Here is a 14,327-nt window from a genome sequence, read left to right as displayed (position 1 = left end):
AGCGCTGACATGACTGGAGATAACTGACAACATGCACTACCAGCTGACGGCGCCCCGTGACGGGTCCCTCCTCCTCCTCCCCCCCTACACACACAAAGACACGCACGCCCTGATCTCCCCCCTGCTGCTGCTGCTGCCGCGAATGATGCGTGGAAATGGAATTACCATCGGAAGGCGCCTGGCGCAGGTTGACGACGCGATGCCGTGTGCATTACTACCTCAACTGTTACTCGTACTACTGAGGCGGCGAGCCCACCCTCCCCCGTTGTTGTCCTCCTCCCCCTCCTCGCCGCCCCCGCGGCGGCCGCCGTCGCGCCGTGGCAGTGATGACCCCAACTTGTTTGCACATTTGCCGACCCTCGTGAGCGACCCGCAGGAATCTAGGAAGATTGTTTCGTTTGTCTGTTTGTTTTTATCGTTTTTTTTTGAATTTAGTAGTGAGATTTTGTGTTTTTCTTCCTGCTATGCATATTTGTTGTTTTTATTTTTTTCTTTTTCTGTCTTGTTTTTTTGTCGTGGTAGCGCTGGCATTGGGGTGGGGCAGTGTCGGCTTTATCGACTCACTGAATTCCTGCGGCTTGGCGCGAGGCAGAGTTCTGTGGTTGCCATTAGCGAATTGCGGCGGGCGGGCGTGTGTTTCTGCGCGAGCTGGCCCGGTGGAGTGGATATGGCGTTGAATGGGTCGTCGTCCGTGGGCGTGGACCCGGACGATGTCCAGACGCAGGTGGATCTGCTTTACGAGCACATCCTCGCGAGTGTCAATACGTCGCTTGATAACGTCCCTCGCGAAAGCCGTGGCGCGAACGGCGGCAAGCAGCGTCGGGTGCGACCGCGGAGTACGCCAGTGGTGCCAGCGGCAGCGGCAGCGGCGGTTAACACGCGGCGAGGGATGACTGCGGCTGGTGGCGTCCCTGCTGGGGCGGTCGGGACGGAGCCGCCGGGCCCCTGCGTGGCGGATGCGTTGGACGTGTCCACCACCACGGCGTCGACGATTCTTCTGAGTGACGTGGGCCGTACGTGCGACTGCAGCTGCCACCGGCCATGCGACGCGCGCGACGCCGGGGCGGAGCAGCTGCAGCGGCGCAGTGCGCACGGCGCAGAGACGTCAAGGGAGCGGGCGGGGGGCTTGCCACTCAGTCTGTTGCCGCCGCAACAGCGCTACACCCCCGTTACCGCGGCTATAACTAACACACGGCGCAGCTCCGTTTCGCTGCGGCGGCGACGGCCGCCCTCGACATTTGGCAGCGGTCGCAGCGGCATGTGTGATCCTATTATAAAGACGTCCGCGCCAGGGCCGGGGTCGTACTTCTGCGGCGACGCCGATGACGCTGCGCGCTGCCGTGTTGCTGAGCATCGTGGCCGTGGCGGCAAAGCCATCGCTGAGGCTGACGGCGCTCCCGGCGACGCGCGCGATGGGCACCGCAGTGCGGAGGAAGCGGCCAAGGCATTGCGGCGCCAGTTCACGTTGCTGTGTCAGTGCTACTGGAAACAGTTTCCCGAGCTGGAGCTACCGACGAATGCTGCGGCGCACGCGAGAAATTGCCCGTGCCAATCCATCCGCACGGCACCCTCAGAGAGGGAGAGCCGCAGCAGCAGTAGCAGCAGTAGTAGTCGCAGCGGCGCTGCCGTGCGCGTGGGTGCAAGCAAAGCACGGCGGCGTGGGCCTGCCGTTCCTTCCACGTCATCCCCGCAGCTTGCGGTGCATCCGTCACCGAGCCGTGGCGCCGTGTTTGGCACCTCGCCGCGGCGAACGCTCTTCGCGGAGGAGACGCGGCGGGTGGCCCAGGCGAGGGGCGCGGATCAGGAGAGGCGAGGTGAACGAGGCTCGGCAGTGCGCGACATGGCGTCCGCGCGTGGAGGGCCGGCGGCGGCGGCAGCAGCAGCAGTAGCAGCGTTGGTGCCCGGGCCCGGCGCGTACAACGTCGCCAGCGCCTTTGACGCGACCTCCCCACGTCGGAGCTCGAGGGGCGTCTCCATTGGACGGGCGGAGCGGCGGCTGCACACGTCGACGGAGTCGCCGGGGCCGGGGGCGTACGACATCGCCCCCAAGGCGCAGACGGAGATGCACGGCAAGAGGAACTACTTTCTCACGACAAGCCCGCGGCTGCTGCGGTTGGGGGCGAACCACGACGGCGAGGGAGGCCCTGGCCCCGCGGAGTACTCCACGGAGCGGGCAACATGCACTGACGCACGACACAAAAATGCACCGGCGTTTTCGTTTGGGCGCGCCAAGCTGCCGGGTGAGGCCGCGGCGGTCTGCAACACCGCCGCCGTGACGAGCGCCGATGAGGCGGTTCCGGGGCCGGGAACATACGACGTCCCCGCGACTCTGCCGGACGGTGGGGCTGTGAAGGTCGGAAGAAGTGCGGTGATCCCGACCGCCAGACGCGACGCCAACCTTTGGCGTGGTGGGAATTGCCCACCCGACGACGTGCCGGGTCCCGGGCATTACGTGCTTTCAGCGGAGTCGACCGGGCCGCAGTGGACCTTCGCCGCGCGATGGTCGCCGGCCCCCGTGGGGGAGCCCGCGCCTGGTCCAGGGGATTATTTTATCCCTATCTTTGATCTGCGCCGGCAGCGCGCCGCGACGGCGTCCTTTGCGACGGCGCCGCGTTTTGCGCCTGCGGAAGTTGCCGCCGCGGCGAGCCTCCCTGGGCCGGGGGCGTACGACACGGACGGCGTAGCCGACGTCGCACGGTCGGCCTTCATGGGGACGGCGCGCCGCACTCTCACGCTGGGCGCCTTCGCGGATGAGGTGCCAGGGCCCGGCGCATACGACCTTCAGCACTCAGCACAGGAGCGACACACCGCGATTCCGCTCCTCGCCTCCGCCGCACCACGGTTTGACAGCCACGGCGGTGGTGACGCCGGTGCGCCGCTGCCTGGACCCGGGTACTATGACCTTGGCGACCACGCGGCAACGCTCAAAACTCGCGGTGGGGTTATTGGAACCGCGTCGCGGGGTCTGGCCCTTGACGCGGCTGCCGCCGCCGCTGCAACCGATGCGGGTCCGGGGGCCTATGACGTTACTCTGCCCGCGGGTGGTCCCTCCTTCTCTCTGCGGCAGCGGCTGACGGATCCCGCCATGGCGGCGGAGTTGACGCCTGGGCCAGGGATGTACGACGCACGGGAATTGGCGCAGGGCCCGAGCGCCGTCGTGGGCGTCGCGGCGCGTTTCCAGTCGGGTGACGCAGAGAAGCTGCGAGGCAGTGTCCCCGGTCCTGGCGCCTACGAAGCTGTGTTATCCGCGGCGGCTTCCACTGCGGCGGTTTTTGGCACCAGCCCGCGTTTGCTCAGCAACGAGGAGGACGCCGTGGGGACGAGGAGGATGAACGGTGGGCTTGGCCCCGGCGTCTACGATCCGCAGGAGGTGAGGAGCAACGTGGCGGGTGCCGCGTGGGGCACCAGCGCCCGCTTTCTCCAGGACGCAGCCAGAGAAGTGCCCGGGCCTGGGGCGTACGAGGTTGCCGCCCCTTCGCCCCCGCGCGGCTTTGTCTTTGGGACGGCAAACGATAACTCGGACTGGCTTCTCCCCGTCGACGCGGCGGAGCGCCCTGGGCCCGGGTCATACCTCCCGCAAGCCTCGCAAGAGCGGACGGCGTCTGCGGCGGTGTTTGGTTCCTCACCGAAAAATTTGCTTTCGCCCGAAGAGCGAGAGAGCTTCATGCGCAGGCACCTTGGCCCGGGCTCGTACGACGCGACGCTGCAGGCTCCACACGCGTTTCACGCGACCTTTGGGGCCGCCGACCCGAGGCAGCTGGAGCAGGTAAAGGTGGCTGACAAAACCCCCGGTCCGGGGCACTACAGCCCGGCCGAGAGCCGCGTTCCGCTGCCGCGGGACGTGGTGTTTGGCACCGCCGCCCGAATGCCGCCATCGGAGGACGCGGGGCGGACTCCGGGCCCCGGCGCGTATGCGCCCGCGCTGCAGCCCGGCGAGGCGTCCCCAACTGGCCCGGTCTCCTTCCCGACGGCCCCACGCTTCCAGGACGCGGCAGGTGCCGACGGCAACGCCGCCACCCCAGGACCGGGCGCCTACGACGCGGACGGTGCAGGGGGTCAGGCGCGGAGCGGGGGCGCCGTCGTGTTCGGAACAGATCCCCGCATCCCAGACCACGAGCGCCGTGCGCGGGCGCTTTTCCCGGGTCCCGGCCAATATCAATGCTCCCACGAGGCGACGACGGCGCAGGGACCGGCGTACTCCTTTGGCAAGGAGCCCCGTCTCACAGTGGAGGCGGAGGAGGCTGGAGGTGGGGGCGCCGGCGTCCCCGGTCCAGGGGCGTACGACGTCGCCATTCCAACTTTCACCGCCCCCGCCACTCGCTTTGGAACCGCGGGTCGGACGATGGGGCCGGTGTCTCTCGCGGAGGTTCCGGGCCCCGGCACGTACGAAGTGGCGGCGGTGGCGGCGCCTGCCTATCGATTCTCAACGGCACCGCGCGAGCTTCACGTGGGGGTTGGTGACACCCCCGGGCCAGGCCAGTACGACGGCACCGGCGCTGAGGAAAACGGGCGGCGCCGCTTCATGGGACCGTCATTCCCTACAGAACCGCGTTTCGCTGCCGAGAGAGAGGCAGATGTCCTCCTCCCAGGTCCGGGGCAGTACTCGCCGCATCACCCGCAGTGGGATGCGTCGCAGGCCTATTCCTTTTCATCCGGCAAGAAGGAGCCCTTTGGCGGCGACACCGAATTGCCTGGACCAGGCACATACAACCTCGCACTTTCTCCCACTGGGCGTGCCATGCGCTTCGGCACCGCCGCGAGAGGCGTTGAGCACGCAGGCCAGGACGGAGATCTGCCCGGGCCAGGCACATACGACGTCAGCATGAACACGCACGACGGGCCCGCCTTCTCGCTGCACCGCACCGCACCACGTGGACCCACACTGGGGGAGGTGGAACAGACGCAAGTCCCAGGACCCGGCACGTACACGTTGCCGCCTGCCTTCCCTGCGACAGAGGGTGCCGGGGCGGTGGCCTCCTTTTTAAAGGCGGAGCGTTTTGCGGCGTCCGGCGGCGGCGATGGCCCGCAGATGGTGCCCGGGCCAGGCTACTACGACCCACAACTGCCGCAGCCGACAGCTGGGCCGAGCATGGGCCGTGCGCCGCGTCTGGCTGAGGTGGGCGGCGCTGCCGCGGGTGGCGCAGACCTTCTCCCAGGGCCGGGGCATTACGAAGTGGCGCGCGGAGACCCCGTCCTCGCCACAACACTGGACGGAGGCGTGGCCATGCGATTTACCGCCGCGCGTTTTCCTCCCAGTGCCGAGTTCGCGGCGTCCGAAATGCCGGGTCCAGCGTCGTACGATCCCGTGGCGCAGCAAACCGCGACGGGCGCGCCGTCATTTCCCCATGCCCCACGTTTTCTGCCGGCTGAGACGCGGGACGGGGCGGAGCAGCCGGGCCCGGGCGAGTACAGCACCCCCTCCGCGTGGCCGCCCTCGCAGGGTGCCGGGTACTCGTTTGGCACAAGTACCCGGCTGGAGTGCGTGAATGCCGCGCGGGAGGTTCCAGGGCCGGGCAGCTACGACACAGACCGCTACGCCACACGGTACATGACGGGTCCGGCGTTTACGCTGTTGGGGAAACCAACCTACAACGAGGCGCAGGAGGGTGGTGAGAATCCTGGGCCCGGCACCTACGCCCCGCAGCCGGTGGAAGCCGCACGCTCGGCCACAATTGGAACCGCCCCACGAACAACCACCGAAAAGGCGGAGGATCTTCCGGGGCCCGGGGCCTACTTGACGGGCGGGCCAATTGTGGTGCCGAGCCAGCCCGCGTTTAGCTTTGGCAGCGCTTCTCGTCCTGACATCGTACCACGCACGCAGGATGACGTCCCGGGTCCTGGCGAGTACCATCACCCCATTGACCCAAGGCCGTCGAGGCCGGTGTTTACGTTTGCCGGGGCTGAACGCTTCGAGGAGGTGGAAGGGAGCCTGCGTACGCCGGGCCCGGGGGAGTACTACCGCCCCCCTCCCGCAAATCCCACGCGCGGTCCATCCTTCGCTTCCCCCTCGACCGCCACGGCAGTGGCGGCTGAGGCAAGTGCAGAAGCCGGGGGTGGCCCGGGCCCGGGGGCGTACTTTCGCCCCTCCCACTGGGACATGACAGGGCGCGGGCCGACGTTTCCCATCACGCTGGGTCACTTTCCGCCGACGTTGGGGGCGGATACGCCCGGACCCGGGGCCTATCACGTGGCGCCGCAGGCCCCCCCACCGGCCGCCGCAAGGACGGCGCAGAGAAGAGACTCAAGGCCGCCGTAACGCCGTCCAAGGAAATGCAAAGGGGAAACACACACGCGGTAGGGGGAAATTGGGGTGGGGTGGGGGGAAAAAAGTTGTACTCTGCGCGCTGCGCGTGCGGAGACGCCGGCGCAGTGGGGTCAGGGCGGTAGAAAGGGGAGGGAACGCAAGGCCCTTCTCATAGAAATACACCCATAGACAGTTGCTGTTTGCATTCAAGGAAAGAAAACAATAACAAAAAAAAAGGAGGGGTGGAGAAACGCGAAGGGAAGGCGAAAGCAAAAAAAGGAAGAAACCAACAAAGAATCACGGGGAACTTCTGTTGCGGGGAAGTGGTGAAAACGAGCTTTCCATCCGGTTGTCGCTTTTTCTTTTGTATGATGCCTGCCTGTGTCTTGGTAGTGTTTTTATTATTATTACCTTTCCGGCTTCTTCTTGCATGCGTATGTGTTGGTCGTGCGTTGTGGGAATTGGCGCCCAGTTGCGATGTTCGAGCAGTGTCACCGTAGCCACTCCCTTTAGCCATTTGCTGTGGATATGCGGCAAGCTGGCCTCATCCTTTTTTCCCCGCATTCTCTCTCTATCTCTCTCTCTCTCTCTCTGGGCGGGGGCGTGTTCCGTTAGGGATCGGACGGCGTGCTGGTGGACGACGCTGGTGTCGCTTGTGCTCCGCCCGCACTCATGCAGCCGTGGCAGTCAACGGGGGGCCTCGCACTGCACTTAAGGAGCCACCCGAGGCCGGGAACCCCCGTCGCGCAGAGGGGCGTGTTGCCGCCTGGCGCTGCGGCAAGCGCGGCCGGCGCGGCGGAAGCCCTGCAGCCGCGGGGGAAGTTGGTTATGGTGCCCGCACACCTCGTGGGGAAGAAGGCACCCATGCCACTCCCGGCTGGCACGCCCGGCGGCTCGTCGACAACTAGTCGGCGGCACTCCCTATCGGAGCACCCCGCGGCTAAACTGGCGATGACCCCCCCGTTGCCGCCGATGCAGGCCTTCCCTGGGCCCAGCCGAGGCCCCGCCAGCTCTTCGGCCGCGTCTGTGAGTTCACGTGCGCCTTTGGCGCAGCACGCCAAAAAGCAAATGGTCCCGCTGTCGAATGTGCAGCGCGAGGCAGCTGGGCAACCTCGGGCAGAGGCGAGAGTCCTGCTGGAGCACGCACCACCGGGTTCCCACGGCGTTGTGTCCCCGCGCCCATTCTCCGCGCCACCAACGGGTGGAGTTCAGCCCGTGCAGCAAGCATTTCTGCAGGCGCAATCCGCCGGAGCCCCGCAGCCGCTCTCCTCTGGTAGCCCTGGGAAGAAGCACAGATCGGGCGGCAGTCTTTTGGAGAACATGACTTTGTTCTTCAGGGGGAAGACCGGCAAGAAACCGTCAGCTGAACGTGCGGCGCCGAGGAAAAGCTACGCCAAGGGTGGAGCTCTCCCAGTAGAGCCGCGGCCGGGCGCAGGAGCGGCGCAGGCGTCCCGGACGGCGGCAGCTGCTGCTGCTGCTGCTGCTGCGACTCCAATTTTAGACCAGAGCGCGGCTGGCCGCGCAGGTGGGGAGCAGTTCCCCTCGTGGAAAGGACCCCCGCAACAACAGCAACAGCAACAACAACAACGACAACAACTTTATCCGACGTCGACTTTCGTCGACGGCGATGGGCGCGCCACGGCGCAGCACCCAGGCGATAGACCTGGTCTGTCCCCCCTTCCCACACTCGCGGTAGAAACGCAGCGGGCGACGCCGGTGAGTCCTACAGTCACCCCTCTCGTCGTTTCACCCACCGTGAGCCTGCGCAACGAGGCCGGGGAGGCCGGGATTGCCCCGTCCTCCTCAGTGCAGGTCGCCAAGGAGGGTGAGGAGGTCCAACGTCGCTCGCAGCAGGCAAGACGTGTGGCCTTGTTTCCCTCCTTTGCCATCGTCGACAGCGACGAGGATTCGGAGGGCTCGGCGGAGACAAGTCAGCGCCCAAATGAGACAAGGCCGCCGCTGGAAGCCGACGCCGGTGCGCAGGCCGCGGCGGAAGCCCCGCAGGCGCCGGAGGAGGCGCGGCGCGACCCCTCCTCCTCCTCCGCTGGCGCGCCTTCCCCGTCCAGCCAACTGGTGACCCAGCAAGGCAAGGACGAGGAGACCAGCGCGCAGACGGCGAGTACGCGGCTTCACGTCGCCTCTGACGGGCCTCGGGTGTCGCCAGAGGCGGCAGTGGGGAAAACCGATGCGAAGCCGCCGAAGGGAATGCGGCAGCCCGTTGCCGCGGTGCCGGTGTCGAGTGGGCCGCCGCCACGGCAGACGAGCACGGCTGGCAGCTACCTACAGAAACCCGAGATACGGCAAATTAGGCTGCCCCAGCAGACGGATACCTCCTCCACTTCATCTACTGGAACCACGTCTTGCAGCATGAGCCATCACTCAGATGTGCGCGGGCGAGGGGCACAGCAGGAAGAGGAGGGGAAAGCGGAAGGAGGTGAGGAAGACCTCAGCCAGAGTCGTCGCAGGACGCTGCCTCCCGCGCGAAAACCATCCTCTCCTGTTGGCTCTCGCAAACCCTCTGGAAACGACAAGGCGGGGGGTACTGATAAGAATGCTGCTGCTGGCAAGGAGGAAGGCGGCCGCAGGGACGACGAGGCTGTGTCTCGCGGGCGAGATGTGTGTGCCGCCAATGGCGCTCACGACAATGGGCGGTGGCGGCAGCAAATTGACAGGCGGGGCAGTGAGAACGAGGCCGATGGAGAGCGAAGGAAGTTGCTTTCGCCGCCTTCCTCCCGGTCACTACACTCCCATATTTTCCACACCCAGGACGTATACAAGCTGTACCAAGAGCTTAAGCGACAGCAGCACGCAATGCGGCGTGAACGCTTCTCACGCTGGAGGGCGCACGACACCGCATTGCCGGAGGCGTACTCACGAACGCATCGTCGCATCGGTGGGCGCTCGCCGGCGCAGTCGCGGGGCGCGCGCCAGCCTTGGCGCAGCTCCTCGTTTCACCCGAGCCCTCTGCCCCCTGCTTCTCCGCTGCGCCGTCCGCTGGGCTGCATAGGCGTCGGCGTCGGCTATGTTCCGTCTGCGGGTGGGGAGGCGTCGGATGTGGAGGCCGTCTGCAACGAGCCCTATGCCTCGAGCAGGCGGTGCTCCCCGTATCGCTCCCTGCTGCCCTCAAGGCTGGCTTCGCAGCAGCGCGCCGGAACACCCCCTGCCCAGCGCCGGCCGTGGTCTCAGCAGTGTGAAACTCGCGAGTACTCGCCGAATCACCCATACGAGGTGGTGTCGCTCTTCCCGCCGCGCAACTTTGATGAGTCCCACAGAGGCGACACGTCCGCCAACGCGGGTGTCCGTGGCAACGGCACCGTCGACGCCGGGCGCGCCAGCGGCGGTGGGGACAACACGCCTCTGCGGGTACACGCGGCCCTGGGTGGACACGGCGCGAACGCGGCCAACTCACGCGGAGGACCAAAGGCGGATGTGACGACGACCGCGCCGCACGCCTCTCTGGAGAAGAAGGGTGAAACGACCCCACAGAGCCCGTCTCCGCGGCACCCAAACCACCACCACCAGCAGCAGCAGCAGCAGCGGGGTGCGTATGGAGGGCGCCCCGCCTCAGCAACACCGCGACGGCAGCGAGGCAATTCGTGTGTGAGGCCAAGTGTTGGCAGCTCCTCTCCCCACGCACGCCGACCACAAAGTCGCTCTGTGGTGCGGGACCTCACCGTGCGGAGCCTGCGACGCTGCTGCAGTGAGGGCGGCAGTGCCGGATACCAGGTACGCACCACGGGCTGGAGGGCGAACATGACAAACACCGGCCAGTGGCTAGACGAGGTGGTGGCGGCGACCTTGGGCGGGGAGCGTGCGGGTAGTGCGGCGTCGCGCGCCTTGGCTGGCCGCCTCCCAGTCCCTGTTGTGGATCTTCGCACAGACTTTAAACCCTGCCTAGACCCTCCGCTGAGAGCGGGGGAGGTGATTGGAGGGGAACCGAACCGCCGCGTTCGGCGCGGTGTGAACTACAGTGCCTCTACAAACCGCAGCAACGCCCACACGAAGGGCAGCGGAGCACCGCAGCAAGGGGCGGCGTCTCCGCACCGCCGCGGCCAGGCACGATCCACCTCGCCGCGGCGCACCCCAGACGACGCCGCGGCGACGGCGCGTTCTTCGCAGCAGCGCCGCATCGTCGATGTACCGCCGTTTCCGCCGCTGAAGATGTACTCTTCCTTCGACGTCAAGGAGCCGGATCGACCCTCGGCGTGGGCTGTTGGGCCGGAGCGGAGTAACCTGCTGGCGGACTCTCCCACGGCGCGCCGCCGCATAGTCAAGCGGACGCACAGCGGCGAGCAGTGCGAGGCCGCTGCCGCCAGTGACGGAGGCCGTCCTGTGGCAGGCGACGCCACCGCCGGAAGGAGGGGTCGGAGCGTGGTGCTTGTGGAGGAGGTGCGCTTAGATGAGCAGCGGCGCCCGTACGTAGTTATCCGTGAGGTGCCCCGCGGCGCCGCCGCGGTGGAGGCGCAGAAAACGTCCGTCAACCGGCTCTCCAGGCCGCGGCCCGTGTACGTCCGTCCTGGCAACGGGGATGCGCGATGACGCGGGGGGGGGTGGGGGGCGGGAGGCGCACAACGACAAAAAGAGGCGGTATGCGGGATGTACTGTACACAAGAGAGAAAATGGCTGCCTGGCGGGGAAGAGTTCTTTTCTTTTTGTTTTGGTTTTAGTTGTTTTGTTTTGTTTTTGCTGTTATTTATTCTGCCGCCGCCGTCACGTGGCGCCGTTCATTTATTTCTTTTATTTTCTTTCTTTCTCTCTCTCTCTCTCTCTTGCTCTGCGTGGATTCGGGGCGCCTCAAATTCCCTCCGCCGCCGTTCGCTGCACGCGCGAGCCCCACAGACGCGTGTAAATATATTTATATATTTACTGTAGGCCAAGAGCGAGCGAGCGGGGAGAGGCGGAGGTGCGCGCGGCGACGTGGGCGAGGCGACGGGAGGGGGAAGAAGAAGAAGAGGGAAGAAAAAACAAAAAAGTTGAAGCACACGCACACAAAACAAAAAAACAAAAACAAAAACAAAAACAAAAACAAACAAAAAAAAAAGAAGGGCCGAGGAGAGTAGTGGGCGGCGTTCGTTACACCCCGGTGTATATATAAATATTACACACACACACACACACACGCCTGCACGGCCGCAGGAACACGCGCGGTGGGCGAAGCAAAACGAAAAAAAGGGGGGGGAAGAAAAAAAACTGAAGACAACGACACGCAGCCGGGCGCAATACACATACGCAAAGGCAGCTGTACTTCACAAGGCGCAACGACACCCCCCCACCCCACCCCACCCCACACCCCACACACGCTCTCAGACACAGTCACGCACATTTCTGTAGGAAGGCAGAGTGGATAAGGGGGCACCGGGGCGGAAGGCGCGGAGACATTTGCGGAACCGTAACACAAGAAAGGAATAAGAATAAAATAAAAAAAAACAAAAACAAAAAAAAGAGGGGAGAGGAGTGTTGCGTGTGTGCGGGACAGTTTTGATAGGCTTATTGATCTAAAGCGGCGGACGTGTAAATATACATACATATAACGATATATTTGCATGCTATCCTGCGGGAGAGCTGCGATCTCTTTCCCCGCAGCGCAGCGGCCACCCACGACGACGGCAACCACCACCACGCCTGTAGGGATGGCGAACTCCACCTTCACCGGCCACCCGTCCGTGGACCAGGCGTGCTACACCCTGTCGGAGGCCGGAAACTGCAGCGGTGGCAACCCCAACGGCAGCCATAACACTAATCACACTAACAACAATAGTAATAGTAACAAATGTAGTGATAATACTAATACGACGACGAACGGCGTGTCGCGCGGGCCTGCTCCGGCGGCGGCGGCGGCAGCCGCCCACTTTTCTGCCGCGTGGCCGCGGAACGGCAGTGTGGGTGGGCAGGGGTACAGCAACATTGTGCCCTCGTCGACGAACGGGGCGGCGCGCGGGCCGGCAACGACGGCTGCCGTGGAGGGCGACACGGCGGGCGCCGGGAGTGCGGGCTGCATGGGCGTGGAAGACGACGACAGTGAGGCCGACGACGGAGCGGAAAAACGGGCCTGCTCCTCCAACGAGGTGCCGACGCCCGAGACGTGCACCGACACGACCCCGACGACAACCGCGGATGAGGGGTTCGGGCAAACACACGAGGAGGGGCCGCGGCAGGAGCAGCGGCAGCGGGGGTGCGAGTTCGCGCGCGACGCCGCGACGCCCCCAAGTCACCACCGAGAGGGCGCCAGTGGCGCAGAGGTGTCGGGGAACAGCGCCCAGGGCGTTGCTGCAGCTGGCGGTGCCGCGGAGGCGGAGGAAGACGTGGGTGACGCGTCCTACCTGGCGGTGGCGTTGCCAGTCGTCCACAGGCCGCTGCCGTCCCGGGTGGATGTGGCAACTGCGCGGGTGGCCGTGACGCTGTTTTTGGAGCACCTCTGCGAGGAGAACAAGGCGGAGCCGGTGCTCACCTCGGAATTCCACTCCCACCTCCTTCCCCCGATCTCCGTGGAGTCGTACCTGGACCGCATCGTGCACCACGGCAGCGTTGCTGGGGAGACGCTCATTGTGAGTCTGATGCTGCTGCTGAAGTGCTCCCACTTCATCAAGCACCCCGTTAGCATCTACAACGTGCATCGCCTCATGATTACCAGCGCGCTGCTCGGGGCGAAGCTTCGGGAAGACTTCTACTTAAGCAACGAGTACTACAGCCACATTGGGGGCATCAGCAACGCGGAGATGAACAAACTTGAGCTGCGCTTTTGTGACTGGCTGGAGTGGGACATTTGGGTTGAGGAGGCCGAGTACGCCGCGCTGGAGGCGCTGCTCCTGCGGCTCGTGACGGACGTCACAGCCAACGCGGCGGGCGCCGATGAGGCGACGCGGCGGAGCGCACAACACGACTTCTGGGTGGCGCAGCTACGGCCGTGGAAGGAGCGCTTTGAGGCTGCCTCCGTGCGCCGCCTCGATCGCATCCGGCGCTACGAGGGGGAGGACATGTTGAAAGAGCGTGCCAAGAGCCAGGGCATGAGCGTGCACGGCGCCACCTTCCCGCAGCATCCGCCTGGCAGCTGCCACGGCAGTGGCATGCCGGCCGTCGCGGTGGACCAACTGACCCTGCCGAGCGCCTACCGCTGCACGCCTGGCGAGGCCCAGGGCAGCGCCCACGGCACGGCTGCGGTGCCCGTCGCCGCACAGACTGGGGCCAGAACTGCGTGGATGCCGTCGCAGCATGCAAAGTGGCAGGGTGGTGGCGGCGGCGGCGGGTATAACGTCAATGCGAATAAAATTAGCGGTAGCTTTGGGGGCGGGTGTAGAAGTGGCGGCGCTGCTGCGGGCTTTGGCATCCTGGAGCGGGCGATGTCGACCGCGACGACGGCGGCTGCCGCCACCAGCTCCTGCATTAGCATTTACGCGAAGTCGTACCACTACGGGGGTGGGACGGGCCCCGGCAGGAACTTCTCCGCCTCACGGCACCAGCAGCACCGCTACCACCACGCACACTCGCAGCGAGTGGGGTCGGGGCAGGCGGAGGAGCTCGCCACCGCCACGGCGCACGGCAGTAGCGGCAACCACGCCGGCCAAAGCCGAAGCGGCAGCAGCAAGCACAACAACGCACTGCCCACTGAGAACGGCACGGGATTCACCTCCAGCACCGCCACCGCCACCGCCACCGCCACCGCCTGGCGCGCGACGGGGCGGGGCAAAAGCAACACAAGCAGCAGCAGCGGCGGCCCGCCCACCTTCCCCGCCCAGCCGCGGCCGGGCGTCGAGCACCCCAAGGAGTCGGTCGCTGCACAGGGCGTAGGGAAGAAGCGGGCCAAGCCCGAGCACTACAAGGACTACCGCTAGCCGCCTCCCTCCCTCCACCGCAGCGGCAGGCAGAGAGAGGGTTGAAGCACGCCCAGAGAGAAAACACAAAATAAATAAAAAAAAGTAAAAAAGCAAAGGCGAGGCCGCAACTAGCGAGGAATGCGCGGGAAAGAGGGAGTTTGGGTAAAGCACACAGCCAATTATATATATATATAGTCTGTAACGAAAAAAGAAGCTATTCATTTGTTGAGGGAAAGTTGTTTGTCGGTGTTTGTTTGTTTGTTTGTTTTTTG

General features: G+C 65.3%; 3 protein-coding genes across 3 annotated transcripts, besides 10 other annotated features; all 3 read left to right on the top strand.

Moving 5' to 3' along the window:
* Positions 1-31: 31 nt before the first annotated feature.
* Positions 32-6,256, top strand: Tco025E_04936 (uncharacterized protein; the record flags this gene model as incomplete). The annotated part of the gene is made up of 1 exon (XM_029371841.1): positions 32-6,256. The coding sequence occupies one exon, from the start codon at positions 32-34 to the stop codon at positions 6,254-6,256; it is 6,225 nt and encodes a 2,074-aa protein (XP_029228094.1).
* Positions 6,257-6,808: 552 nt separating this feature from the next.
* Positions 6,809-6,837: a microsatellite.
* Positions 6,838-6,916: 79 nt separating this feature from the next.
* On the top strand, positions 6,917-10,783 carry Tco025E_04935 (uncharacterized protein; the record flags this gene model as incomplete). The annotated part of the gene is made up of 1 exon (XM_029371840.1): positions 6,917-10,783. The coding sequence occupies one exon, from the start codon at positions 6,917-6,919 to the stop codon at positions 10,781-10,783; it is 3,867 nt and encodes a 1,288-aa protein (XP_029228093.1).
* A 102-nt stretch (positions 10,784-10,885) lies between these two features.
* Positions 10,886-10,939: a sequence feature (A-rich).
* A 28-nt stretch (positions 10,940-10,967) lies between these two features.
* Positions 10,968-11,020: a sequence feature (GA-rich).
* A 164-nt stretch (positions 11,021-11,184) lies between these two features.
* Positions 11,185-11,232: a microsatellite.
* Positions 11,233-11,288: a microsatellite.
* Positions 11,289-11,344: 56 nt separating this feature from the next.
* Positions 11,345-11,364: a microsatellite.
* A 144-nt stretch (positions 11,365-11,508) lies between these two features.
* Positions 11,509-11,537: a sequence feature (G-rich).
* A 103-nt stretch (positions 11,538-11,640) lies between these two features.
* Positions 11,641-11,686: a microsatellite.
* Positions 11,687-11,874: 188 nt separating this feature from the next.
* On the top strand, positions 11,875-14,073 carry Tco025E_04934 (CYC2-like cyclin 4; the record flags this gene model as incomplete). Its single annotated transcript, XM_029371839.1, has 1 exon — positions 11,875-14,073. The coding sequence occupies one exon, from the start codon at positions 11,875-11,877 to the stop codon at positions 14,071-14,073; it is 2,199 nt and encodes a 732-aa protein (XP_029228092.1).
* A 60-nt stretch (positions 14,074-14,133) lies between these two features.
* Positions 14,134-14,165: a microsatellite.
* A 126-nt stretch (positions 14,166-14,291) lies between these two features.
* Positions 14,292-14,327: a microsatellite.

This window comes from Trypanosoma conorhini (assembly GCF_003719485.1).
Source record: "Trypanosoma conorhini strain 025E chromosome Unknown Tco_14.4_contig_00269, whole genome shotgun sequence".
Taxonomy (NCBI): domain Eukaryota; phylum Euglenozoa; class Kinetoplastea; order Trypanosomatida; family Trypanosomatidae; genus Trypanosoma; species Trypanosoma conorhini.
This window is presented reverse-complemented; position numbering and strand designations above follow the sequence as displayed.